Source organism: Vidua chalybeata, chromosome 2 (assembly GCF_026979565.1).
Source record: "Vidua chalybeata isolate OUT-0048 chromosome 2, bVidCha1 merged haplotype, whole genome shotgun sequence".
In the NCBI taxonomy this organism is placed as follows: Eukaryota; Metazoa; Chordata; class Aves; order Passeriformes; family Viduidae; genus Vidua; species Vidua chalybeata.
Genome location: NC_071531.1, coordinates 3,531,811 through 3,559,622, shown reverse-complemented (window position 1 = coordinate 3,559,622; position 27,812 = coordinate 3,531,811). Strand labels below are relative to the sequence as shown.

The 27,812-nt window shown below is 42.9% G+C and overlaps 4 protein-coding genes across 9 annotated transcripts in view; 2 read left to right on the top strand and 2 right to left on the bottom strand.

Annotated features, from left to right (window-relative positions):
• SH3BGR (SH3 domain binding glutamate rich protein) overlaps positions 1 to 995 on the bottom strand; it is a 28,870-nt gene extending 27,875 nt beyond the window's left edge. Inside the window, exon 1 of one of the 2 annotated variants that reach the window (XM_053935734.1) lies at positions 949 to 995. The gene's annotated coding sequence lies outside the window, so the exon portion shown is untranslated. Of the gene's footprint in view, positions 1 to 743; positions 830 to 948 lie in introns of those variants that run through there. The other variant, XM_053935732.1, reaches the window with a different exon arrangement.
• LCA5L (lebercilin LCA5 like) lies at positions 548 to 14,807 on the top strand. 5 transcript variants are annotated; one of them, XM_053935727.1, is made up of 9 exons: positions 660 to 713; positions 3,173 to 3,214; positions 3,700 to 3,900; positions 6,450 to 6,964; positions 7,985 to 8,122; positions 9,764 to 9,857; positions 12,058 to 12,161; positions 12,448 to 12,568; positions 14,072 to 14,807. In XM_053935727.1, the coding sequence occupies exons 3-9, from the start codon at positions 3,738 to 3,740 to the stop codon at positions 14,668 to 14,670; spliced, it is 1,734 nt and encodes a 577-aa protein (XP_053791702.1). In that variant the 5' UTR covers positions 660 to 713; positions 3,173 to 3,214; positions 3,700 to 3,737; the 3' UTR covers positions 14,671 to 14,807. The 5 variants fall into 5 exon arrangements, with proteins under 5 accessions (XP_053791701.1, XP_053791702.1, XP_053791703.1 ...); XM_053935729.1 differs by lacking the exon at positions 660 to 713 and adding an exon at positions 919 to 934; XM_053935726.1 differs by lacking the exon at positions 3,173 to 3,214 and having other exon boundaries at positions 548 to 713.
• A 1,068-nt stretch (positions 14,808 to 15,875) lies between these two features.
• GET1 (guided entry of tail-anchored proteins factor 1) lies at positions 15,876 to 22,467 on the bottom strand. Its single transcript, XM_053935737.1, has 5 exons — positions 22,341 to 22,467; positions 19,943 to 20,108; positions 18,992 to 19,059; positions 17,571 to 17,685; positions 15,876 to 16,894 (listed from the first exon to the last, which is right to left on the bottom strand). The coding sequence occupies exons 1-5, from the start codon at positions 22,428 to 22,430 to the stop codon at positions 16,821 to 16,823; spliced, it is 513 nt and encodes a 170-aa protein (XP_053791712.1). The 5' UTR covers positions 22,431 to 22,467; the 3' UTR covers positions 15,876 to 16,820.
• A 117-nt stretch (positions 22,468 to 22,584) lies between these two features.
• On the top strand, positions 22,585 to 27,450 carry HMGN1 (high mobility group nucleosome binding domain 1). Its single transcript, XM_053936120.1, has 6 exons — positions 22,585 to 22,718; positions 23,008 to 23,040; positions 23,165 to 23,194; positions 23,297 to 23,347; positions 25,151 to 25,282; positions 26,559 to 27,450. Exons 1-6 carry the CDS (start codon positions 22,704 to 22,706, stop codon positions 26,604 to 26,606), a joined length of 309 nt encoding a protein of 102 aa, XP_053792095.1. The 5' UTR covers positions 22,585 to 22,703; the 3' UTR covers positions 26,607 to 27,450.
• Positions 27,451 to 27,812: the final 362 nt, after the last annotated feature.

Below are 27,812 nucleotides of genomic sequence, written 5' to 3'. Positions count from 1 at the left end.
AGAACAACAACCATGAGAAAAAAAGCCCAGTGAGAAAACACTAATTGTTGCCTCAAGTTATTACACAAGCTTGTTTCCCAGGAGATTTTACATGTGAGTATAGGCTGGAAATGACTGGCCATTTGGAATAGAATGTTTCCAAATTATTTGGTTTTCTGTGCCCTGAAGAAGTACAACCAAAGGATGAAATGGCCCTGGGCTTCACAGCATACCGATCAGCCTTGTGATAATGATGTTAATAATTTATCAGAAAATCACGGAATAAGCTGAGTTGGAAGGGATCTACAAGGATCTTCAAGTCCAACTGCTGGCCCTGCACAGCACCATCTACAAGAGTCACAAAAGTCAAAGTCAAAGCAGTAAATCTTTGTACCACCAAACATCCACGGTCAAATCTGGGACAGAATTGCCAATGAACTCTCATTCCTGCTTGGCTTCATACCCGAAACCCTCACTGAGCTGCACATGGAAATGCCATTCCCGAAGGCTTTGGGTCATGATTCCCATTGTGTGCAGCCTCCAAGGAAAACATTACTTCATTCTGAAGGGATTTTTCCCCTTTTTCAACTTAAGAATGTTGAGTTTAACCCTGAATTTGGAGCCCACTGGGTCCGGCCTGTGCGCTCTGAGGGCGCGTCCAGGCCCTGAGGCACCTCCATGGCCAGGGCACAGCAGGACCCACATTGCCAAATTCCCATTAAAACCCTGGAATGGTACTGAAATAGGAGGGTGGAAATACACACACGGGCTCCTCTGCCAGGTCTGGAGTGAGGGAAGAGGGAGGAAAAGGGTGAGACCCCGCTGCCAGGGTGCTGCCGCCATTTCCCACAGCAACAGGGATGGAGGCTGGTGACGGCGGCTGGTGAGGCCCTGAGGGGACAGCACACACCGGGGTGGAAGCAGGGACAGATCCCCAGGGAGGACACGGGACAAGGTGGGATCCTTCACCTGTGGGTGCCTGGGGGACAGGGAGAACAGAGAGGAGTGGGGGGAGGACATGGGGCTGGGTGTGGGATTGTGTATCCAGGTGGGACATTGGAGGGGTGCCAGGACAAGGGGTTGGATGTGGGGTTTTGGGACACTGAGGGGACTGCCAGGACATGGAGCTCAGTGTGGGATTTTGGGACACTGAGGGGACTGCCAGGACATGGTGCTGGGTGTGGGATTGAGTGTCCAGGTGGACACTGAGGGGATTGCCAGGACATGGCGCTGGGTGTGGGATTTTGGGACACTGAGGGGACTGCCAGGACTTGGGGCTGGGTGTGGGGTTTTGGGACACTGAGGAGACTGCCAGGACATGGAGCTCAGTGTGGGATTTTGGGACACTGAGGGGACTGCCAGGACATGGAGCTCAGTGTGGGATTTTGGGACACTGAGGGGACTGCCAGGACATGGAGCTCAGTGTGGGATTTTGGGACACTGAGGGCACTGCCAGGACATGGCACTGGGTATGGGGTTTTGGGACACTGAGGGGATTGCCAGGACATGGCACTGGGTTTAGGGTTGTGTGCCTAGGTGGGACATTGAAGGGGTGCCAGCACATGGGGCTGGGTGTGAAGTTTTGGGACACTGAGGGGACTGCCAGGACATGGAGCTCAGTGTGGGGTTGTGGGACACTGAGGGGATCGCCAGGACATGGCACTGGGTTTGGGGTTGTGTGTCCAGGTGGTACACTGAGGGAGCTGCCAGGACATGGGGTTGGATGTGGGATTTTGGGACATTGAGGGGGTGCCAGGACATGGAGCTCAGTGTGGGATTTTGGGACACTGAGGGGGTGCCAGGACATGGAGCTCAGTGTGGGATTTTGGGACACTGAGGGGACTGCCAGGACATGGAGCTCAGTGTGGGGTTTTGGGACACTGAGGGGACTGCCAGGACATGGAGCTCAGTGTGGGGTTGTGTGTCCAGGTGGGACATTGAGGGGGCTGCCAGGACATGGGGTTGGATGTGGGATTTTGGGACACTGAGGGGACTGCCAGGACATGGAGCTCAGTGTGGGGTTTTGGGACACTGAGGGGACTGCCAGGACATGGCACTGGGTTTGGGGTTGTGTGTCCAGGTGGGACATTGAGGGAGCTGCCAGGACATGGCGCTGGGTTTGTGGCTGCGTGTCCAGGTGGACACTGACAGGGTGCCAGGACATTTTCATCTTCAACACAGGAATTTGGCCCTAATTATTTTACTCCTGTACTTTTTCAACATAAATTCTCCTGGAGTTTGTCCATTCCAGCCCCTGCCTCTTTAATTCTATTGCAGTATCTTTCATTTCATATCTCTGTTTCTTCTTCACCTTTGGTTTTCCTGTCTTCTCCTTTTCTATTTTATTTACTTCTCAACAGCTGCTCTGGATGAGCAGGTTCAGGCCACACTTCTCATCAAAAAAAAAATTAAAGCAGTAGTTTTAAGTTTCATTTTAGGTAATTTGCTTTAAAGACAATTTGCCTAGAAAGTGTTGGCAGTGCCAAATCAAATTTTAACACAAATACAGATCTGTGGATCTACCTGGGCTTTGCCTAATGCTCAAAATATGATTTCTCATCTCTTGTGGGTTATTGCACTGCCTCAGATTTAGCAGGACTGTGGCATTCCTCAGTATTCCACAAGGAAAAACTGTTCATGCAAAGGAATTAAGAGTAATGAAACTGTTTTGATTCAGCCTAAAATGGTCTGTGCAATCCTGAATTACGTTCTTTAATTTTCTTTGGGAGCTATGCGATTCCCCTCTCCCATTTAAGAAATTTAATTTAAAATGGAATGCCAGCACGAAGCAAAAAAGCCAACAAAGGAGTTAGAAGGTTCTAAGAAAATAGTTTCATATTTTGTTAGTGAAGGGGACGTGTTAAAACCCATATGAACTAAAACATCATTTTAACCCCCCTCAAATTCCTTTCCACAGTTGCCATGCTCCTTTTAGGCCCCAAAGTGCACAACTTACCCTTCTACTGTGTAAGATTCTTTGTTTATAAATGAATTTCAAGGGAGCAAAGATAATTTCTTTGTGGCCCTGTTGTTGCTATGAGATGAATGTGACATTGCCACTCTCAAGACCTCCTATTAACAAATATTTTCCTACTTTTCTATTTTTCTTCCTCTTTTATGCAAAATATAAAATTTGAATTATCACTTTGGGTCCCAACATTTAACCTCTTTTGTGTTTTAATCTCACTTTCAGGTATGTCTAGAATCTAATGCCTTTCCACAATTGTGGCTCAAGGTAAAACTTGCCTCTCCTCACCTGAAGTGAATTGGAACATGATAATAAGAAAATGGAATGGGTATCAAGCCATATCCCAAGAAATAATTTTTTACCACAACTACAGTGTTTAAATCATTCTGTCAGGAGAATAAACTGAATAAAATGATCTGTTCTTGCACTTCCCAGTAGTCTTGGCAAGGAAAAAAAAAAAAGAAAAAAATGGGGAGGAAAAGGAAAAAATAAAAAAAGCATAACAGTTGTTCAGAAGTACCTAGAAAATTACTTAGAATTATTTATTTAATGCACATACATGCTTTTTAAAAACATATTAAAATAGTTTTAGGTTCTTCTCTGTCCTCTGCTTAGAGTGTTCATCTGGCAGCTAAGGTGATTTTTATGCTGTTTTAAGGGATTAGTTAATTTTGTGATCTGATTTGCTGTCCAATTCTTGAACAATGTGGTTAATTATATTTTTATGACATGAAATACTATTGAAATCCCAGGTGAGGTGGAGGAGACACAAGTGAACATTCTCCCGGTGATGATTCCAAGAGCTTTCTCAGTGACTGACTCTGAAAGAGTCAGAGGAGGCAAACCTTTAGAAACAGCAGGAACTGAAAAGAAGGAAACACAGAAAAAGGCCAAGACAAGGAAGGAAAGAAAGAAATGTGGACAGTGTCTCTATACCCAGGGTGATAAAAAAGGTAAATTTGTTCTCTGGTAGTATGAGGTATTTCTGGTAGCATGAGACTCTCTTAAGAAATATCATTGTTCCCTTTCTTTGGCTTTTTTTTTGATAATTAGCAAGAGAAGGACAACAGTTTCTCAGTGAATGGAGGATTGGTATAATATAATATAATGGAATAGAATATATATTATATATTATTAATTATTATTATATTATATTTATATTATTTTACTATATATTATATTTTTATTATTTATTAATATAATATAATATATATATAATATAATATAATATAATATAATATAATATATTATATATCGTCTGTAATAAATATATATGTTACATTAGGTATAATATTATTTATAATATTATATAAAATATAGAATACATAATACATTTTAATATATATATATTAATATATATATATTATAATATACAATAATAATATATATTATAAATTCTATTTCAAACACGAGTAAGGGGAGGGAAGACAAAGAGAGAGAGATTCCCTGCTCTGTTATCCCACAAAGCTCAGTGATCCAAAGGGAGAATCACCTGGGGTGTGGGAGCCCCTTGGCAATCCTCATTCCTCAGCTTTAACCCAAGGACCTGAAAACGGCTCTGCCACATCTTGGTGTCTGACCATGCATCACCTGGCAAGTCTGAAAAAGCCTTTCTTAAGGAAAATGGGTAAAAATCATGCACAAAAGTGTCTGTTTTGACCAGAAAATTACCATTTTGTGGCCAGTTGGGTCATGGTGTATCCCGTGGAATGAATTTGTGCCTCAGTGGAATGAGCATAGAGAAGGAAGATGTAAATGTACATGGAATTTATGCCACTGTTAACAGTGAGGAATCTCTCCATGTCTGCATCTTTTCCCATCTAGACCCATTCCTTTCTTAAATCCTTAAATCCTACCAGGCCACATCACAAAAATGCGTGGAAAACCAGCAAGCCTTTTCCTGCTGAGCTTCAAAATTTCATCTTGATTTACCAAAGCTACAAAATGGAAATCAATCAAAAAAACCCAAACAAACAAACAAACAAACAAACAAAAAACAAACAGAAGACCACTAATTGTCTCTGTTATAATCTATGTTATTATTTGCTGCTGTCAAGAAGTTATACTGACATAAAAGTAGCAGGCCAGAAAAAGTAATGACTTTTTTATATCTAGTTAGCAAAAAATCATTATTGACCTCTACCTGTGGTGGATGATTTATTGTATATATTTGTAGATGTTATATGTCATTTGGATAAAGTGTTTATTTTTGCTTGTCCATGACTACTGGAAATGGAATACATTTTACAGAAATTCTGACAGCTTTTTGCCCCTTTTTTCCATCCTCTCAGTCCTTTCTGGCAAAATAAAATAGTAAAATAATGTAATTTTGCAAATACTTGTGTGACAATATTTGTGGCCTTATTGTAGTTTTCCTGCAGTGGAATTGTGCTGCAGAAAATATTGGATTCAACAGAAATTCTTGTAAAGATCTGTCCTTTTATTCTGGTGTTTTTTTAAGTCAGGACCTTGCCTGTTTTACCCATAAAATATGAGGTGACCTATAAATTCTAATAAACTTTTTAGCAAAATACTTCTTGAAATGTCATGAGAGCTGTAGTAAAAATGAATATGTGCCTGAAAAAAAGGGGAACACACTCAGATTTATAGTCTTTAATAGTTTTAAATTCTAATCCTGCTTCAGGAAAAGCAAATGAGAGTAATTCAGCCCTGGCCATAAGGAGAGGCAAATAGCAGCAACACACTGAGAAGTTGCCCATTCATTTATTTTTAATTGCTGTTTAGAAACCACATAGACAACTGCACACCTGTTGTAGGCAATGAGCATTTAAGGTTTATTTAACAATGTAAATTAATTCAAATCTGACTGGAAAACTGTAGAAAACTGGTTAGAAATCCCAGCTGCAGGGATTTTGACCATGTGCTGTTGGGAGCATGTTGGCTTTTTGAGTCCTTGCAGACCTGTAAATTACTCTACTGTTTTTTGTTGGTTTTTGGTTTTGTTTTTTTTTTTTTTTTTTTAATCATGCACCTATTCAAGGTGTAGATTCTGATGGGTTGAATTGGGTTCATCAGATTGTGGTTATGTTAGTGAAGTGCATGATTTACAGGAAGAAAACTGATTTCCACAGATTGAAAATTGATTTCCATTGATATTTTTCCATTTATTTCCATTGGCTGCTAGCTGTGGTCTGCTGCAGCCACAGAAAGACACAGAGATAAAAAAATATTTAATGCATTTATCTGTGAATCATTTGAATCATACAATCCTAGAATGGATTGGGTTGGAAGGACCTTAAAGATCATCTTGTCCTACCCCCTGCCATGGGCAGGGAACCTTCCCCTAGACCAGGCTGCTTAATGAACTTCAGAGTTTTGGGGCATTTTGTGAAGAAACCACAGTTCTGTAGTTGGATGAGCAGTTTAGGAGTAGTAATTAATTAGTAGTAGGACTTTATGTGAGCAGAAAAAGCACACAGTGTTTGATTTGTCTCAAATAATTTCTGTCTCTGAATGCCAACTCACTCTGCTCTCAATGCAGGAGGGAAGAAATGGCCAGCTGCAAAAACCTCCAATCTGAACAACTCCTTTTTGACCCTGCAGAGCGGGGTGGTTTACCAGGACAAAAACGCCACGGCCCAGCGAATATCCTCAGCCAGGATCCACAAAATCAAAGAGCTGAAGAACGAAATATTCGACCTGCAAAGGAAAATCGAGACCTCGAGCTTCGAGAACCTGGCTTTGAAAGAGCTGAACCGGCGGCACGCCAGGGCCATCAACAGGTACAGCAACGCAGAGAGCCACCTGCAGGAGCTGCTGGCAGGGCATCGGAACGAGCTGACAGACCTCAGGAACCTCCTGAAAACGTCCCAGGAGGCCGAGAAAAACACAGCCCGGGAGCTGAAAAAAGTTGAAGCGGAGCTGAGGAGAACTAAAGGTGATCTGAAGACTTTGCTCGCGCTGTCAGAAGACAAAGCTCTGGCAGAGAGGGAGGAACTTAATCGCAGGTTGTCAGTCCTCAACAAAACATTGGAAGCAAAGGATGAGAGGATACAGGTAATGCCTGCAAATTATTGTATTTGTGGAATGTAGGGTCATAGAATATCCTAAGTTGGGAAGGAATCACAAGGATTGTCCAGCAGGAGAGATTTCAGTGCAGGAATAGTGGAAAATTTTAGGCTGCTTCTTATCAGATGAATGATTCTGATATAATCCTGTAACACTGGATGCTGCTTAATGCAGTGCCCTCCTGAGTCTAAGGAAGTTCAAGAGGAGATAATTCATCTCCTTTTAATACCTCATGTTTCTTTACTCTCACTGACCCCAGCACAAAAAAAGATAGGAACACAATTTTTACTACAAAAACTGGAAGAGTGAAATTTCCATGGTCCTCCAGGAATTCATTTCTATTTCCTATGGGGTTTATTATGCATAGAATTAAATAAAGAACCAGGAAATCTTAAGAGAAACTGTAAATATAAACAGCTGAATTCAGAGTCTCTTTTAAAAACTTTCTGTTTCCAGGAGTGAGGAGCTATAAAATCACACAGGTTTTGGTGTCCACCCAATACTTTTAGGAACTGGAATTTCAGTGCATGGCCCTGGGTTCTGAAGATAAAAACCCAATAAATCACCCAATTTTCATTTACATTAAGCCTCCTTATTCTGCTACAGTTCATAGGTCTCTGTGAATAGAAAGCCTTAATATTTCTCAAAGCTGGTTGTATTAATTAATCCATCAGAAAGGTAATGTACAGCCTTATTTTTATGATTGAATGCCAAAACCTTTTCTTTTGTTCAGTGGAAATAGGTTTAAAATATTTTTTTTCTTACTTTGAAATTATTTTTTACAATTCTTCAGTATAGTTTCATGTATTGTTTACAATATACTTTATAATACTATTTATATTACTACAATTAGAAGATAATAACTATAATTAGAATATGATAATAATTATTATATATAATTATGAGCTTATATTTCCTTATATTAGCACACTTATATTTTCAATCAGTCAAGAACTGAAGTTTTCCAACTGTCACACTGAGAATGGTAAAATCTGTCACTTTTTTAAGAGTCTGGAAATGCAGCTGAAGCTGAACAGCAGCACCTTTAGTCGTCAGCTGGCAAGTGAGAGTAAAAAACTCCTGGAAGCTACAATGACCACAAAGAACTTGCTAATGGAAATTAACATCATTCACCAAAAAATTAAGGTATTTCAGATTTTATCCAGGTTTCTATCTCTACAGGAAAATTCAAGTATTTAATGCTACCTACTCCTTTTGCTTCTTTTATAGTATTTACTAACGGAATTTGGATTCCTTCTTGTGTCTATAATCTACTACAAAAGCCAGAAATGTCAAATTCTGGCATTATTGGGGAGTTTATTTTTCAGAAGCAGTCCTGTAATGAATTGAAACAGAGATTAATGCATCAGAAATTTAAAAATCCACCCCAGTGTGTTACCATTTTGCCAGATTGGGAACAGATATATTCATCTACTCACTTCAAATGAACTCCCTCACAGAAACAAGTAAAAATGAGCCAAATATCACAACCTGCAAAACTAGAGTTTAAGAAAAAAACCTGTGGAAATGTTCCAAGAGTTTGCTTAAATTCCAGTTTCATTTTTAGACAAATGGTTTGGGGATAAATAGGTCCAGTTCAGCACTTTTTGTAATGCTTGTAAATCAAACATACAGGAAAACGAAATGGATTTAAAGCTGAAACTGCCAGCAATGGGATGCCATATGAGTTGTAATGAAGAAAACCTTTACACATTCCAGAAAACCTGGAATCCCTTGTGGCTTTTTCATAACTCTGTTTGTAACACAGTTAAAATACTCTTATTTCTATATTTCTGTGTCAAGGTGATCCCACTGGGGAGCTTTCTCTTCCTAAATGGAACCAAATATCTGTGGAAGATGTTGTTAAGGGGAGTTTTCCCAGACATTGTGAAAGGCAGGACAGGCATTTCCTGAGGGTTCCTGGAGGTTGGGATTTCTGCACAGGGGTGTTGTTTATCCCTCTTCCCTGTGTAGCAGGTGCAGAAGTTTCCTCCTGGTACTTGGCAGAGTTTTTTTCCCTGTCAGAGTTTGATCTCCTCCTGGACATGCAGATCTGGGAGATAGGAACAATTATAATCTCAGGAAGACTAATGTAAAACTGTCCCAAAATGCAAATTATTTCAAATTATTCTCACCTTAACTCTTCTCTAAAATAGTTCTGTTTCATTTCTTTTCCACACAGTTTTTTGTGTGTTCAGGTCTCTGAATTTTCTATTTAGATCCACAAAATCTTCTATTGATTTACCACAAAGAAGACCAGACATACTTATCAACCTTATTTCTGTGCCAGAACAGAGTTTATCCTTACAAATTCATCGTTTTAGGCACCTGCCTTATTTCAGGCCATTCTACTTCCAGGATAACTTGTAATTTTCCCAAATAAATGAAGCTCCTGGTTTTTTTCCCCACTGTAAGCTGGAGTGGTGAGAGTGTAGCTGAGATCTGTCCTCTGTGTTTAAGAAAGATTTCTTTAAAGAAAGAGGAATCTTGCTAAATAAATGTCAAAATGCACCTCTGATTTTCATGTCACCACCAGAGCAACAGGTTGTGAACCAACTGAGCATATGACAAAGGCACTTGAGTAAATGATTTTTTAAAAAAATCAACAAAAAAGAGGAAGCAAAGGCCAAAAAATATTTATTCTGGAAAAATATAAATGACAAAGACCATGTGGGTCTGGCAAAAGGTGAAATCCTTGATGGATTTCAACCAGCATGGGAAAATTAAGCAGGTAAAAAGTAATTTTTGATGTATATTAGAAGCTTAACAGTGTTTATTTCTTCTTAGGAAAAGGATCGACAACTTTACGTACAGAATATTTATGCAAATCGGATGCCAAAAGCCCTGAGGGACAGAAGTGATTGGGATCCTCATGACCAAAGTATGTCTGTAACCATCTTCTTCTCTTGTTTAGTTAAGTGACACTTCCACTGTTTTAGAACTGGGAGGTTTATTCCAAATTAAATGCCAAAGTAGTGCTTTTGTGTGGGCTGAAAAGGTGAAAAGGTTCAGGGATAGGCTTGAATGGTAGAAAAGAACAACATAAATTAAGTTCTACCCAGGAAGAAAGAGCTTTTTAGTAAAGAATATTTCTCTCACATGGATGCTCATAGATACTGGGGAGAAATATCTGTTCCATGCAGTCTTGGCTATGCAACATTCCAAGGGCAGCTGCCTGGAGTGGGATTCAGCTGATTAAAATGAAGCAGCACTGTTTGAGATGCCCCAGTTTGCCTCCACTACACCCAGAATTTGGGATGGAATGATCTAAACATGGACTTCCCTGCCTGAGGCACCTCTTGAAAACACTGATCAGATATTGCTGCTCCTAAAGTGAAGCAGCAATCAGGACCTTCTTCATGTGGGTACCAAAGAGTCCTTAGCAAACCTGTCTGCTGCAAATGCTTCCCGCAGAATTCCTGAAATCATGGCAGCAATACAAAATCTTACCACATTCAGTTGCTTATTTCTTTCCTCTTCATTGCCTTTGTAAACCCATTAACTCTGCCCAAATCCCCAGTGAACTACAGGGAAAAGATTGGTAATTCAAGGTGTAAAGTTAAGAAATACACATATTCCTGGTTCTCATCCCAAGTCAGACACATTTTTTATGAAACTCTGAATTCCTGTTTAACTTACACCACAGAACTACCATTCTTTAGAATTTTTTCTCACATATGGTCTTATATTCAATAGAATATTGAATATTGCTATTAAATTATGGCACTTGAAACACTGTTATTATTTAAATTCTTCTTTCCTTTAAGTGAGATAAGGGAGCTTAGTTGGAGAGAGACATGATATTTTGTAATGAAAAGCTTCCAAGCAAAGTTGCCCGATCCTCTGGAATTTTTAGAAAAATGTTTCATTCTCTGCCAGTTAATGGATTTGGAAACCCAGAGCTGGAATTGCTGACAATTTGTTTTCCTTTTCATTACTGACTTGAATTTTCCTATAGCAGATTTTCGAAGAGTTGCCTCTTCAGGTCATTATTTTCTAGTGGACGTTCACAAAATATTTTTTTAGCCAGCAGGAAATTTGGAGCTGGGTTTTTTAGCGATGCTGATAAAAGGCTGGAGGGAGGCTTCCTTAGGTGTCCCGAAAGCTCTGTGCACGTAACTGGAATGGATTTTTTGGCTGGAGCCGTGGATTGCACAGCTCCACGTGGCCGGGAGCGGAGCGCGGGCAGGTGGCAGCGGCTCACCTGGGGCGGCAGCGCCCCCTAGTCCCGGTCCCGGGGAACGCCCCGCTGAGCCCGGCTGGAAAAGCTCCCGGAGCCATGGGAACACAATTCCTCCCGCATCTCCAAAGTCATTCCAGGCCGGTCACCAGCATCCCTTTCACCGCCCAGCTGCCAACACCCCGAGGGCACCATTTTTGTGCGTTTTATCCTTTTATTTCTGAGCCCAAAACTGGGGAAAATGGTGAATGTGCACGTGGGTAAGATCCCGGGTTTGCTGCTCTGGTGGTAGCAGCTTTCTAAGCTGCTGTACTTGTGTCAAAATTATTCCAAAAATATACTCATCTTCTCCATCTCATATCCAGATTTCTCTTAACATCTCATTCAGTCACTCCCTTGGAATCTCTTCCAAAGACCACTGATATTTCAAACAGTGTTAAACATTTTCCATGAACTGGGTTCCACAAAGATCCAAATTTAGGAAACTGAACTCTGAGGTTTCATAGCAGATCTCTCAAATTTACACTAGAATGGAACCAAGAATTAAGCCCATGTGGGATCTGGGGCATGGACACACTTGTCTGATTTTACATGTTCTATCTGAAAAAATACTTAGTAGTTTACTTTATATAGATATTTATGTATATACTTATGTTTGGGATGCACTGATGTACAGATAAAAAGGCTCAGAAATCCAGGTTTGTGTCCAGTTTCAGCATTTATGGATTCAGCAGAACAAATTACTTCTTTTTTAAAGGGCATTAAGATATGCATTAAAAAAAGAAAAGTTAAAATTCTTGGTCACATACCAGTATTGTCAGTTGTCAGAGATATCTTTTATTTATATCAACAACCTAATTCCAGAAATTACTGTATTGCTAATGCTTGTCCTATTCAACAGGTCTGAGAGTAGACAGATCAGTACAAGTAGATAAAGAGAGTTTCAGAGAACTGCTGCTGTCCCAGCACCAGGAAACAATAAAAAACCCAATCCAGCTAAAAAAGGTGGGAAAGATCTGGATCCAAATCCAGTTCCCTCTTTAAACTCTCAGCTAAGGTGTGTCTTATTCCCTAAGTTGCAGAAATATGCCTGGATAGCCTGATCCATCATCTAGGATGTGGATTTTGCATGAGTGTGATTACAGTACAGAAATAATGCTGTGATGCAAAATGTAATGTAACAGCAATAGAAATTACTAATGTTTTTTTAAGTATTGCACTGATTGTGTTATTTTAAAAGTCACTAAACAAACATTCCCTCATTATTTTTACCTTTAATTGCCAATTGTAGGAGAAAAGAAGAGATAAGGATGGAGAAGGTAAAGCAAAGGAAGTGTGCTCAGATGGCCAGGGTAGAAAAGAAAAGCAAGCAACCAAGAAAGTGCCAGAAACTTCAAACAGGACACACAGAGGTAGGTTTAATGTTTCTCTCAGAAATTCACCTGATATTTGCAAATTACCAGAAAATTTTTGTGGTTGTGACAGCCCTTCACTGGCACCTGGCTGACAGGAATAAGTTCCAAATGATGAATGAGGTGTCACTGAAATCACAGAATCACAGAAAGGGTTGGAAAATGCAGCTGCTGGTGGTGCTGCACCGAGAGCAGAGCTGTTCTGCAGGATGTGGCATCTCCACCCTGATGTTCTTTCCCAAAGCTCAGGGTGGTAAAAATTCAGTGTTCTGTCTGTAACAGGTTAATTAACAGTTGTTAGTCCACACTAATCAAACACTGATCTCAAAGTGGTAGCTGGGAATCTTCATCACTGATGTGAACATATTTCCATGGCTGGAAAAGGACTGTGAGGGCTGGGGGCAGTTCCTCATTAGTGATCCCTGGAAAGAGATTTTATGGAAATCTCAGCCACTGCGTTCTCATGGAAAAGTTACATGCAAGGGACTCATCTGTAATCATCTTTATTCTGAACCAGTTCCATAGAACAGAGGAAAGAAAAAGCTACTGCTGTTCCTTCATTCACGTTTTTCTTTCTAGAAACATTCCTCTTATTTCCTTTAAGGCTTTTAGGAGAAGAAAATGTCTAAGTGCCACCATTCTAGACATGTCACAAAATGTAGGAGACCTCCAGGTCACACATTTGCCCAGGTGGAACAGGTGATGCCAGGTCACATCCCTGTAACCTGGCATGTGTTAACTCCTGAGGTTTGTACTCTGCCTTTTCAGTCTTCCAGAGCCCCCCAGACAACCAAAGTCAGCATTTGTCTTTAAAATGCCCTTTTAAAACTGATTGAAAACACAGGTCTTACAATGCTCCCTGTGAAAAATCTGCGAAATCTGAGTTTCTCTCACTGATAGCAGACTTTTATTGAAGACTTACACGGCTTTTTTAGTTCCTGCAACTTCTTATTTCTCCTTTAAGCTTGGATTATGCCTCATTTTGGGGGTACTCTGTGAGTCTCTGCAGAGCACAGGACCCATTAGAAGTTGTCCTCTGCACAGATCAGTGGCATTTCTGCACACATGTTCCTTTTCCTGCTGAAAAGTGGATCCCCCTCATTCCCAGATGAGAGAGTTGCTGTATATTCTGCTAGACACAAACAACTCTGTTGTGAATTTAGAGAAAGAAAATCCAATTAAGAATTCAGATCTCACCTGGTATCTCTGTAGCATTGTAGATGACTTTTCTGGCACTCTATTTAGCCATTGCTGTACATAATGGCTGCTAAATCCATTTAACTAAATTCAACGCCATGAAAAAAAAGTAAAAATAAAGATATGAACCTGGATTCAGTGGCAGAATTATGTTGTTTAAATCTTGCCCCATGCTGTGGTATTTATTAGAGATGGTATTTGAAATACCATCAATAATAAGAACTGAAGCAGTGAAATGAGGATGTGATACTTGCTCTTTTTAAAGCTTCATAACTCTTCATGTTCTTAAACCTTACAATATTTCAGAGGGCAAACTACTGATGGAAGAACGCAAATTTTCAGAATTTATTAAAGAAATGGAAAAAGAGACAGAAGTTCTTAAAAATGAGTTGAAAACTCTGATGAAATCTGAAAAAAATCCTCAAAGAGTAAAAGAGAACAATCACGAGGGAGAGGCAGTGGAAGAAGTTGAAAAAGAAGAGAAAAACCACTATGAGCAGCAAAAAAAGAAAGCCAGGAGTGAAAGTGCAAGTCCAAGCAAAGACCCCACCAGGCTGAAAAAAAAATACATCTTCTCAGAAGCTGTTGAGAATCTGCATCAGGGCCTCCACACTTCAGGTGCCAAATGCAAAGCAGGCAGCCAGAGACAGAGCTGCAGTGACACTGCTGTGCCCAGGGGGAAAATCTCCTTTGGGGCTTATGAACCCTCTTTTGGGCAAACCCCCCTGGGCTGGCAGGACAGCCCCTCTGGAGTGGAAGAAACACCTGATGAAGGAGCTCTCTGGGGAGGAATGTTTGCAAGGAGACAACTCCTGCAGTGCCAGCAGCACAAGGGTGAAGGCAGACAAGTGAGGGGGGCAAGGCAAATCCCAAACTCCATGCCAGGGTCCAACTCTCCTCGTTAAAACCAGCTCCTGAGGATACACAATTGTTCCTGATAGCTTAGTACATCAGCTTACCTTTGGAAAGTTCAAACATTCAGATTGTTACAAACCAAATGTTTTACTTTCATTAAATGTTTATTAAATCTTACAAGCACTTGGCAATTGCTTTCCTTGATTTTTTTCCACAACAATCCAATCGGTTGTCACAAAAACCCCATTCTGTGCTTGGTGTGTTTCCACAAAAATGTGTTGTATTAAGAATTCCTTATCATTTTTACCTGTTACCAGGCAAAAGTTAGTCCTTGCTTAGGAACTTCCAGGTTTTTTGCATTCCCAAGGAGCTGGAATTTGGAAGTTGGGTGGTTGCCAGCTTGCTGAGATGAGCACCCAGCTTTCATAAGGTTCACTGCTGGGTGAGGACCAACAATGCAATAAAAGAAAACACTTTTTTAGTTCCTTCACTCCCCAAACAGCTTCCAGAATTCACAGATAATAAAAATAATTTGCTCCTACATTGTTTTCACGAGCATTAGAAACCTCTAAAGCCTCATTCTTTCCCACTGTTAGAACTTATCAAAGCAGTTTGCCTGGTAACTTCCCCAGCTGACATCCAGAGATGAATGTGCAAGAGGAAAGCATTGTTTTGGACAAGTCAGGCATAGCCAGTCCCCAAAAAGCCTCTAAAAATCCTTGTTTAAGGTTATGTAAGCAAGAGGAGGAGGACTGGGCTTTGTTCCTCACACTAATTTATTAAATACTTGTTAAATTCATGTGAAGTTTGGAAAAATTAAGGGCATTCTGTTAATTTTTAAAGGCAACAGCACTTTAAAAAATGTCCAAAATAACACTACAAAAGTTTTTAAAGATGACAAAGACAGTCAGAGCTGAACCTGTTGCAGCAACATTTCAAAGGTTTAGAAAAAAAATTTTAAACATAAATTAGTTGAGTTGATTCAAACAGCACTTTAAAAAATGTCCAAAATAACACTACAAAAGTTTTTAAAGATGACAAAGACAGTCAGAGCTGAACCTGTTGCAGCAACATTTCAAAAGTTTAGAAAAAAAAATTTAAACATAAATTAGTTGAGTTGATTCAAACAGCATTTCCTTATGCACAAACATGGGGGTGAGGGTGTTGTTTTGGTGAGTTTGGGTTTGTTTGTTTGGGGTTTTTGTGGGTTGTTTAGGAAAACTGCAGTTAACATCAAAAAAGAGATGAAAAAACCTAAGATGGGTTGAAAAGCTTTATTTCCTTAATAAAATCACAATTACACATAACATTCAATCACAGTATTTTTTCCTTGATATTTATTTTCACGTTGGCTAAATGCAATTCCTAATATAAAATCCCAATTTTTAAATTAACAATAAAAAAAAAACCACAAAAATATTTAATCCATATATATACACACAACATAACCTGCCTTTTAGAATTGTTTTTTAAAGGCAGTGCCAATTTTGGAGGGGTCCTGGCCCCAACCTTCCTGCAGGGAGGAAAAGGCCCTGGAATAGCAGAAGAATCATTCCTCTGGGAATTCCAGAGTGGGAAGCTAAATCAGCATCCCCTCTGCAGCAACAGCAATGTCTTCTGCTTCATTGACAGCAGCCTGTGCTTGGCAGCTGAAGAAACCTCCTAAGAGAGAAAATCTTCATTAAACTCACCTATTTTTTTTAGGAGAGCTCAAGAATATTCTAATTTTAGGGTAAAAAACCACAAGGAAACTTTCTTTTGCCCCAAGCCAAGCAAACAACCTCCCTCTGCCCTCTGCACCACTCAAAATGGTCCCACCTCAGGGTGAAGCTACCACATTTTGCAGCAAAAAACCAGCCAAGCTCCCAAATGAATTCCTAAAGCCAGCACATTTCCAATTTAAAACCACAAATCCAGCACTTTCAGATGTTGGTGACAACAGGCCATGACAAAGCCTTATGGTTCTGCCATGACTAAACCCAAATTGAGGTTTTACAACCAGCAATGCTGTTCTTTCCAAAATGAAAGACAAACTCTGGGAAGCAAAATCAAAAGGACTGACAGATATCCAAATGGAACAACAGGGATTGTCTCAGACCTTGTCTCATGGAAGAGAACTGTCCCTTTTTTTAATTTTAATTAATTTAAAACAGTGATTATGTAAATGCAGCTGGGGAGTCCATGGATTGCTTAGATTCCTTCAGCTGAAGGGGTGCAGCATGATGGCTACAACTTTATTGCAGACCACGAGCCAGCAGGTAATTCCCACACCTCCTGGAAAAGAGGGAGAAACCACGATTGAAGTTGTTGGATCAATAACCCTGAGGAACCTGTGCAGCTGCAAACAAGCTTGGAAGTGTAAAAAATGAAACTCAGAACTCATGAGGCCAACAGGAACTAAACTCTTTCTATACAAAAGGGAGATACAAGAGATGGGAGATAAATCAGTGCTGGTCCCCAAAAAAATCTGGATTGTCTTGGGAAAAGAGCACCAAATACACAAATATGAGCTAAAGTGTGGTGAGTGCATCCCAGAGTTAAAACCATCTGCTACAGACCCAAGAGAAAATATCTAAGTTTAAGGCCTGGCAGAATGCTTTGCTTGAAATTAAACTCAGGATTTGAGAGATGTAAAAAGTACATTTCCTTTGAAGTTGAAATCAGTTGTTTTGTAAGTACATAGCTATTCACAGCACACCTGTGAAGAAAACTCCCTTTTGGGTGATTTTCTAATTTAAATCTTCCCCAGGGTCTATTCAATACAGAGAAGGGCAATGCTCTGTTTGGGTGGAAATAAAAATGACAAAATTCCGTGATCGCTTCAAGAAACCAGAACTGAGCACACACGGAAGAGCTGCTCAAACACCTGAACCCTGTGCTCTGGGAGTCAGAGAAGCAGCTGCTGATAATCCCTGGATGCTCTGGGGCTTGGGAATGTCCTTTTCCTCACCTGCCACTCCTGTAGGGAAGGCCACCAGGCGCTCCAGGGGAGCCAACCATTTGCTTGGAAGCACGGTGACAGGCTCAGAGTAGTACTTCCAGATCAGAGAGATCATCAGGGCAGCCTGGAATGGGGATTTTTATTAGTTTGGATAATAACACACATCAAAGTACATTCCCAGTGCTATCTGGAAACAGCAAATAGTAAATGCTAATGGAAGGGAATTGTTTCTTTGTTATTTTATCTTCTTCAAAATACTTTTAGATTTGGTATGAGCTTAAATTTATACCAAATATTACAAGGGTTGCAGGGAGAACTTGTTTTCTTTCACGACCTTCTTTCCAATCCAGCAGAGTCAAAGAAACTCACAGCATTTGTTAAAATTCTGATGACCCTTTTTAGCCTGAATTTTTGCCTACAAGACATCCAACTCACTTTAACAGGCCCCTAAGGAAATCTTCAGGCTGACCACTGCCATCCTCGTTAGCAAATTCTCGTTAGCAAATTCTTTGGCATCACGTCAGAACTACTCAGACAATCTGATGAGGCACCGTGGGGAAATGTGTGGCAGCTGTAGGTGGAGATTTGCATCCTCAGCAGAAGTGTATTTTGGTTTCAAAGCCAGAATTTGATTTACATGTAGCAGAACTTTCCTGGATTTGGGGTCATATATAAAAAAACCTCAGTGATTAAAGGGCTAAGACAAACTCCAAACTCTTGTCCCCCCAAAAAAAGAAACACAGAGTGGAGATGAAAGTTAAACACCTTCCATCCTCAACTACCAGATTTTATCAGCAGCATTTCCCTTCCGGTTCCAGAAACTCTTTCTGTTTGACAAAGTCTGTGTCCTTGGAATCCCAGAATGGTTTGGGCTGGAAGGAATTTAAACACCTCCAGTGCCACCCCTGCCATGGCAGGGACACCTTCCACTGTCCCAGGCTGCTCCAGCCCCAGTGTCCAACCTGGCCTTGGGCACTGCCAGGGATCCAGGGGCAGCCCCAGCTGCTCTGGGCACCCTGTGCCAGGGCCTGCCCGCCCTCACAGGGAGGAATTTCTTCCTAATATTTGATCTGAACCTGTATTTTTCAGTTTGAAGCCATTCCCTGGGTCGTGTCCCTGCATCCCCTGGAAATTGTCTCTCTCCAGCTTTCCTGGGGCTCCTCCAGGCCCTGCAAGGCCACCCTGAGCTCAGCCCAAAGCTTCTCCTGTGCAGGTGAACAATGCCAGCTGTGCCAGCCTTTCCTCCCAGCAGAGCTGCTCCAGCCCTCTGCTCATCCTGGAGCCTCCTCTGGGCTCTCTGCAGCAGCTCCAGCTCCTCCCTGGGCTGGGGGAGCCCTGAGTGACCAGCTATGGGCCAATAAACCAGGAGAGAATTGTAACACTACTGAGGATTTGGGTTAAGTTGTATCCATAAAAAAATATTTACTTACCTGCAATATGTAGAATACAATATTTATGACCCACTTTATTTTGGCTAATTGGGCAGTTCGTGCTTTCACTGTTAAAGAAAAAAAAATTAATTTCCATTGCTTATAATAATGAATTATAATTGCATTAAATTAGTAGTTTTTTAATATTTTACTCTTTAAGGCTGAACATTACCCTGTTTAAAAATCTCTTTCTAAAAGATTTATAGCCATATTAAAAACACCCTTCTACAACAAACTGCCAGTTCTGTATCACACTGTAATTTCTGTCTTGACTTACTCAAAACAGGATTCAGTGATGGGCATCACTGAGAAAGAATAAATAATTACACAGAGAAGCCCAGGAAATTGCTGGAAAGACACAAGTAAGCTCTTAAAATAGTTTAAAGAGGAAAAAAAATGAGGAGAGAGAGAGAAGAAGGGGAGAGAGGAAGGAAAGGAAGGAGGGAGGAAGGGAGGGAGGGGAGGGAGGAAGGGAGGGAGGGAAGGGAGGGAAGGGAGGGAAGGGAGGGAAGGGAGGGAAGGGAGGGAGGAAGGGAAGGAAGGAAGGAAGGAAGGAAGGAAGGAAGGAAGGAAGGAAGGAAGGAAGGAAGGAAGGAAGGAAGGAAGGAAGGAAGGAAGGAAGGAAGGAAGGAAGGAAGGAAGGAAGGAAGGAAGGAAGGAAGGAAGGAAGGAAGGAAGGAAGGAAGGAAGGAAGGAAGGAAGGAAGGAAGGAAGGAAGGAAGGAAGGAAGGAAGGAAGGAAGGAAGGAAGGAAGGAAGGAAGGAAGGAAGGAAGGAAGGAAGGAAGGAAGGAAGGAAGGAAGGAAGGAAGGAAGGAAGGAAGGAAGGCACTGAAAATGGGTGAGATGGGAAAGGCAAGTTTGAAGGATAAATACTGAAAACACTCCTGACAGCTTTTCAGAAACAGAAAATGTTTTTCCTTTTGGAACAGGGAGCAGACATGGAACTGTACCGTGGGTTTTGAGCTTGTCAGTCATTTTGTTAATCTTCCTCTCCAGCCGGGCATATCTGGCAAACTCATCCATCATACTGATGGTGGCAAGCTCCTGCTTCATGGTCTGGATCTCAGCTCTCATCTGGGATTCCTGCTCTGCATCCTTCTGTAACAGCCTGGATATCTAAGAAGTGAAGGAAATGATCAATTGCTGATCCAGAATTCCACTGATTTGCTTTAGTGTGTATAAAGCATGATCTAAAAATCCTCCCATAAAAAAAGCCCTTTCACTGAGATGCAGCAAATCCTTGGGTAACAAGAGAACAAGTGACAAGATGAGAGGAAACAGCCTCAAGCTGGACTCGATGATCTTGAAGGTTTTTTCCAATTTAAATTATTCTGTGATCATTCCCATTTCCAGCTCCAGCAGCCAAGTATTCCAACATTTTCTCCCTTCCTTTTACTTTCCTAATTTCTTTTCTTGAGGCACCACCTGCTTGTCGGCTGGTGAACTCTGTTTGCCATAGAAATGCAGGCACAAAGGACACGGAATCTTTTTCTTGCTGTTTCTTAGCAAATCTTTCAGGTTCCCCAAGACACGTGTAATTTATTTCCACATGGATGCTGTTCTCAGGCCTACAGACAGTGAGAGCATTAACACCATCTTCAGCCTCAAACCACAGCAGAAAGCTGAGCAGAGATCTTCAGAGAATCTTAGAATATCCTGAGTGGGAATGGACCCACAAGGAATTGAGTCCCACCCCTGCCCTGCCCAGACCCCCAACAACCGCACCCTGGCATCCCTGGCAGTGTCCAAAGGCTCCTGGAGCTCTGGCAGCCTCGGGGCCGTGCCCATTCCCTGGGGAGCCTGGGCAGTGCCAGCACCCTCTGGGGGAAGGACCTGTAGGAATGTGCCCCCTGTAGAAGGACTAAGCAAGTTACCCTTTGTCTCCTTAAAAAGGACAAAAGCCCCGAAGTTTCTCTCCTCAATTTGGTTAAAAGACACCTCATAGGACCTTGGAGACTTCACCTCAAACTTAAGGATAGCTAATTAGACAAGAGCCAAAAAGTCCCGCCTAAGCAATTCACTAGAAAAAGAAGAGAACAAAAGAAGCAAATCGCTTTTGTGAAGTGTTTTAGCAGGAGCAAGAACCTCTTGCCCTGGCTCGGTTTTAATCTGTAAAGAGCTTTTTACTTTGCCTTTTATTAAAACTTTTTTGATTCCAACGCTGGCACAGGAGCCATCCTGCTACTTTTATGCCACCCGAGGTAGCTGAGCTATCAAGGGTATAATGCTTGTCTCTGAGAGCTTATAAGACCTGGCTCCAAGAGACAAAGCATTAAGAACCTTTCCCTAAAATCCAACCGAAATCCCTCCTGGCCCAGCTGCAGCTGCTCCCTGGGTGCTGTCCCTGTGCCAGAGCAGAGATCAGAGCTGTCCCTCCGGAGGAGCTGCAGATCCCAGTCTCAGCCTCCTCCAGACTGAACGAGCCAAATGCCCTCAGCCTCTCCTCATATGGCTGTTTCATCACTCATCTCTAGCGACAATGAGTTCAGCTTCCCAAATTGCTGAGGGTGATTTAAGGTTTAAAGGATTTTTGTCCATTTTTGAACAGTGTACGCTGATCTCTGTGCCAGTGAAGTTATTTCCGTGGTAGAGCAGAGCGACAGGGATTTCAGCATCTTTGTACACATGTGAGTTTATCTGGCAGCCACAGAGTTTATTTGTCCCCAATTCCATTATCCACGCTTCCACAGGAATGCTTCAGATCAGCACAGGGGCACCCTGATCAGTGGTTAAGATTATTAAGATTTATTCCTACAGTGACTTAACTTCTTAATCTCCATATCCACTGATCTCCCATCTCAACAATGGGCACGTCCATCTGTCGAAAACATGCAAGACTGAGCAAAGCTGTACTCCCCATCCCGAAAACTGGGAAGCTGTGGATGCCCCATTCCTGGAGGAGTCCAAGAGCAGACTGGACGGGGTTCTGAGCAGCCAAGCCCGCTGGAAGGATGCCTGCCCACGGCACGGGGGGTTGGAAGCGGATCATCCTTAAGGTTCCTTCCAGCCCAAACCATTCCATGATTCCGTGATGCATCCCAAGGGCTGGAGGCTCAGGAGCATCACCGAACTCACCGGTAACTCATTCCCCCCGGTGGAACCGGGGCTGCGGGAGCCACCCAGCCACGGGGCTGTGCTCCAGCATCAGCTTCTCCTCTCCAAGGCCAGCAGCAGGACCAGACCCTGCCCGTCCCAGCCGGGGGGGTCACCGGGAGCGCTCCCGCCCCGGCACCGCTCCCCGCGCAGCTCCCTCGTGTGCTGACAGCACGCCCCGCCGGCTTCCTGGGGTCCCCTCCCAGCCATCCCCCGCCTTCCCCCTCCCGCTCCCCCACCAGCGGCACCACTCACGAGGGAGGAGCAGGAGGGCAGGAGGATCTTGAGCGCGTTGCAGAGGAACACGGCGCTGAGCACCAGCAGCCAGGCGCCGCTCTCCGCCATGGGCCCGCGCCGCCACAGCTGCCTGAGGGCGGGCGGGGGCGCGCGCGGCACGTGACGCGGGCGGGCCAATGGGGCGGCGGTGCGCGCGGGGCGGGGCGCGCCCCGATCCGGCTGGATCCTGTTGCGGCGCCGCTGGCGCTGCTGGGATGGGGAGGGGGGCGGCGGCTCCGCTGCGCAGCCGGGCTGGGGCTCGCAGGCGGCCGCAGCAGCGCTCGCAGCAGCCGCGCCACACGGGCAGCCGCAGCCGCGGGGGTCGCGGCCGGGAGCCTCGAGATGCCGAAGAGGAAGGTGAAGGCGGGCGGCAGCGAGCGGAGCCGCCGGGCGGGGACGGGTGGGGGCGTCAGGGGACCGGGTTCGGCGGGAAGCGGCCGCGCCGCGGGCTCCGGTGCGGCGGGCGGTACCGGCGGCCGGCGCCTTCCCCTTGTGCCGGGCGGCTCGGCGGGCTGGGGACGGGGCAGGGGGTGTGGGAGGCTCGGGGGGGGGGGCTCGGCGAGAGCCGCGGTCCGGGAGCGCGGCGGGAAGGGGCGGCCGGAGGCCGGTGCCGCCCCGCCCCGCTGACGCGCCGTGTGTGTTGCAGGTGACGGTGGCGGACGGGGACGCCCCCGAGGAGGTAAGGAGCGGGCAGGGCGGTGGGGCAGGCGGGGCTGCCCCGGCCCGCCCGCCCCTCACGCCCTTCTCTCTCTGTCTCCCTGTGTGTTTCTGTGTGTGTGTGTGTGTGTGTCTCCCCCCCGCAGCCCAAGCGGCGATCGGCGCGGCTCTCCGCGGTAAGTGCCGAGCGGCGGGGCCCTGCCGGGATGGGCGGGAGGCCTTGCCCGGGACGGGTCCCCGAGGGCTGGATCCCCGCCTGACTTGTTCTCTCTCCTCAGAAACCCGCGCCTGCCAAAGCAGAGCCGAAACCCAAAAAGTTACCGGCAAAGGTGAGAGTGAATTGGAAGAGGGAAGGGAGAGGAGGTGGTGCCTGGGGGCATCCCGCGCGGTGCCCTCGGTGCCCCGTGCTGGAATGGTTTTGTTCCTTGTGGGAACACTCACTTGGCTGAAGTGTTGTTTTGATGTGCTTTTGCCAGTATTTACAGGTACATTCCATCACTGTGGCTTTAGATCCTTGTTAAGCTCCAGGCATTGCAAGGAAGCATGGGCACGGATCCATGCGCGTTACACTGTGGTTAGGTACTGGGTGGAACTACCTGACTGTCAAAGCAACTGTGCATTAGGACATCAGGAGGAATTTCTTCACAGAAAGGCTGGTCGGGCATTGGAGAAGCTGCCCAGGGAGGTGGTGCAGTCACCATCCCTGGAGGTGTCCAAGGGTAGGCCGGGATGTTGTTTGCAGTGCTCTGTTAAAGTTGGACTGGAGTATCTTGGAGGACTTTTCCAAAATGAATGATTCTGTGTACAGCGTTGCATTTCACCTGTGTAACAAGAGGGGATAAAATGCACCTACTGATGTTTTAAAGCAGTGTGTTAGGACAGGGGAAAAAATGTATTAGCCACTTAAAAAACACATGAACTTCCATTCATGTGGTCAAACTTTCAGGTGTTTGTGTGTAAGAAAGTGGGTTTGTGTGATCTTTGAATTTTTTAGCACAGCTTTCACAGTGAAAGTAAGTGAGGTGTAAAATTCTTTGTTTTTTGGGAGAATTAAAAATGTCCTTGTGACTGTTGGCTTGCTGCTGTTTGTGTTGTTACGTGTTATTTTGTCACCATAAGCTTTTCTTGGTGATGTACTGGTTAAAAGCTTTGGGGTGACCTCATTGTGACCTTTCAGAACCTGGAGGGAGTTGATAAGAAAGATAAAGAGAGACAATTTCCAAGGGCTGGAGGGACAGGACACAGGGAATGGCTCCCACTGCCAGAGGGCAGGGCTGGATGGGAGATTGGGAGTTAGGAATTGCTCCCTGGCAGGGTGGGCAGGGGCTGGGATGGAATTGCCAGAGCAGCTGGGGCTGCCCCTGGATCCCTGGCAGTGCCCAAGGCCAGGTTGGACACTGGGGCTGGAGCAGCCTGGGATAGTGGGAGGTGTTGGGGGTTGGATGAGATGATCTCTAAGATCCCTCTCAACCCAAACTGTTCTGTGATTCTCTAATTTCAGATAAACTCATAATCTTTGCAGACTTCCTGATGTTTTCATTGCATTAATCCTATTGAGCAGTTGCTGATCAGGAATCCACCTTCATTCTGGTGGTTTGAGTATCAGTGTGTTCCCACTCCCAGGGCTGTAAGCCTAAAGAATTTGGGGAAGCTTTCCAATGCTACTCAGTTTCCCTTTTTTTTTTTTTTTTTTTTTTTGCAAGTGTCTGTGATGCATCTGCACTTACTGCTGCTCGTTGATGTGTGATACAGATTTTCTCCTTAAAATTTCTTCAAGCTATTAATTAACAGTCAAAGATTTTGATTAATCAAAAGAAACCTTTTTTTGCATCAACTTTTATCAGTTTTTAAAACTTTCCTCACAGTATTTTTTGCAGTTGTGAGAAATTTGCTCATTATGGAGTTACTTAGTTGGCTTTTAAAATAAATACTAATGAAGAAAAATATATTATGGCATTCGAAGTACAGAAGTCAGTGTGTTGCAATTATGTAATTCTGAAATATTTTGTAAGTGGGTGATCAGGGGTTGTTGGTAGCTTAGCAAATCCATCTTGGTTTTTTGTATTTATTGTTTTCAAGATTTACCTGGAAGGTCATAACAATTGACTTACTGGAAATACATTTCATTTTAGGATAAATCTGAGGACAAGAAAGCTCCATCAAAGGGGAAGAAGGGGCCTAAAGGAAAACAGACAGAAGAGACAAACCAAGAGCAGACAAAGGACAACCTGCCTGCAGAAAATGGGGAAGCTAAAACTGAGGAGGTGAAGTTTGGAGGGCTGGGTTTGGGTTTTGCTGTTAGTGAGAAGTTGGGTTTTTCCCTACAAAAGTTTCTTAACAAATGAAAATATTCTTTTTCTTGAGTCTGGAAAGAGTCTTGAGTGAAAACCCAGAGCTGATTTGGGCAAAGTTGAGGTGATATTGACAGACCCTGCTGGGAGAAGGGACAGGTTGGTGTAGGGACAAAGTACAACAATTAATGAGTTGTTGCTGCAGAAGTGACTGTGCCAGGTGAGTCTTGGCTGCACCCCAGTGCCAGAGTGGCTGAACTTTTTGGAATCATTGATCAGGTCACTCACAGCATCCTCCACTCTGTATTATATTCCTGGAATGCAGATATAATCAGTTACAAATTTAAACTAAAATCTGCAGGGATGAAACACAAGTGTGGTAACGGGCCTGGAGTTGGTGTCACGTTTCTGTGACAGAAACACTTTCAGGAGTTCAGTGGAATATTTTGGTTTTAGGTAGACGATGGGGTTTGGTGGGCAAGGAAGGTACAGGATGGTACTTCAGTGAGCAGGAGGATTTACTCTGGGTTAACAGTTTGTCATTTGCAAGCTTGCAGTGTGAAAAAGTTGTGCTCTAACTACGAGTTCTTCAGCTGACTCAATTTTTGGCATTATTGCAGTCTTTCAATTTGTGCTTGTAATATTTCAGCAGTGGAACCAAATTTGGCAGCATTCCCATCTGGGGTCCCTTTAGTTCACTGGTGCAGAGATTATGTAAATTTACAAGGAATGGACAATGACTTGGTCACACCACCCAAAATCCAGGTGTAATTTTATACCAAAGTCTGGAAGAGGCAGAGGCAGTCTGGCCTGTTGGATGTTATTGTTTGCCAAGAATTAAAACAGACTTAAGATTAGAAGAATATTTTAAATATGGCACTGAAATTTAAAGGCATGAAGTGTTACCTCATGGATTTTCTAAACACCTCATATGTTACAATATGTAATTGTAGCTGTGTAAAAGTTAAAGTTTCTTCTGTTATAAAGGCAGTGATCCAATTAGAATTAAAATCCCTTGCAGTGTTGTTTAGTAACAAATCAAGATCCTGAAATCCATCCTGGTGGATCCAAGGAGCCTTTTTGTCACAGCTTGGTTTAGCAGGTCATGATCCAAGAGAAATCTGCAAGAACAAGTCAGGGTTATTCTGTGCAGGTTTTAGTGTGCATTAAAACCACTCCAAACTAATCAGAGCCATTAAAAACTTCCTGCACTGAAGTTTTCTGGTTTTTTTTTTTTTTTCTTTTCCAGACCCCAGCACCTGATGCAGCTGCAGAGAAAGAAGTGAAGTCTGAGTGACACCTGCTCCCACATCTGTAACTGGTGGTCCTTAAACCTTACTTCTTGTACAATTCAGAGGAATATTTTTATCAACTATTTTGTAAATGCAAGTTTTTTAGTAGTTCTAGAAAACACATTTTTAAAAAGGAGAGAATCCCGACTCAACCCATTTTTTTACATATTTAGATAAGTGTAAATGCTTTTTTTAAGTGGTAAAATCATGTACTGGTTGTCTGTTTTCTATGAAACCAGAAATTAACAGTGTGTTAATTAAGGAGAGGGCTTTGAGGCCTTGATTAAGCCTCACGTTCCACAGACTCCAAGGGACAGTTTTCTATCCTATAAATGAAGCATAACACAGATCAGACTTTGAAATTCATAATGATGTGTTGAGAATGTCTTAACATTTTAGTTATTTATCTTTCTCTATGGTTGTACCATCAGTAGAATTGCTTATCTAATAAAACTGCTCCCTAGTGGTGGATTTCTTGCTGAGTGATGTATATCAGTGACAAAGTTATTTTTGGTAGTTGCAGCTTTATTTTTTTCCAACAACTTTGTAGCTGTGATGCAAAAGATTGGAAACTTTTATTTTATATCTTTAAATACTGTCTTATGTAAAAGTTTCTGCTTGGCAGATGGAACTTATGTCAATATTTGAGATACTGGAACTTCACATCTAGTTTTCAAAGACAGCTTGTCTACAAAGACTGAGTGAAAAATAATTGAAATAGTGCTAGGAAAAAAAAACAAAATTAGTTTTTAGATTTAAAAAAGCTCTGTGAATAAAAACAATTGTAAAATTGTTGATAGTGTTTGTGATCACCAAACAAAAGCCAAATAAATCTTGATTATGAAAGGATGTTTCCATAGCTCCTGCATTGACTGAGAACTCACAATCTGAGTGCTGTGGTTTGGATTTTTAACTGTGTCCTTCAGAGTGTTAAAACTGTACTTTTGAAGAGATGGGTGGCAGTTCAGGGAGTGGAGAATTGCAGTGTTAGTCTAAACTTGCAGTTTGAAAGCACTTTGTCGCTGCTGTTTGCTTTAAAATAAGTCAATAATTAGTAAGTCTCAGATGCCAGCCAGACAACTGTCACCTTGTCCTGGGAGGAGCCAAGCTCAAACAGTAATGTTTGTTCTTTGTTGGTTTTTTTTTTTTTCCTCTTAACCCAGAACTTGTTTATGCTCTTAAGTAACACCTGCAAGCCCAGTACCTGCTTC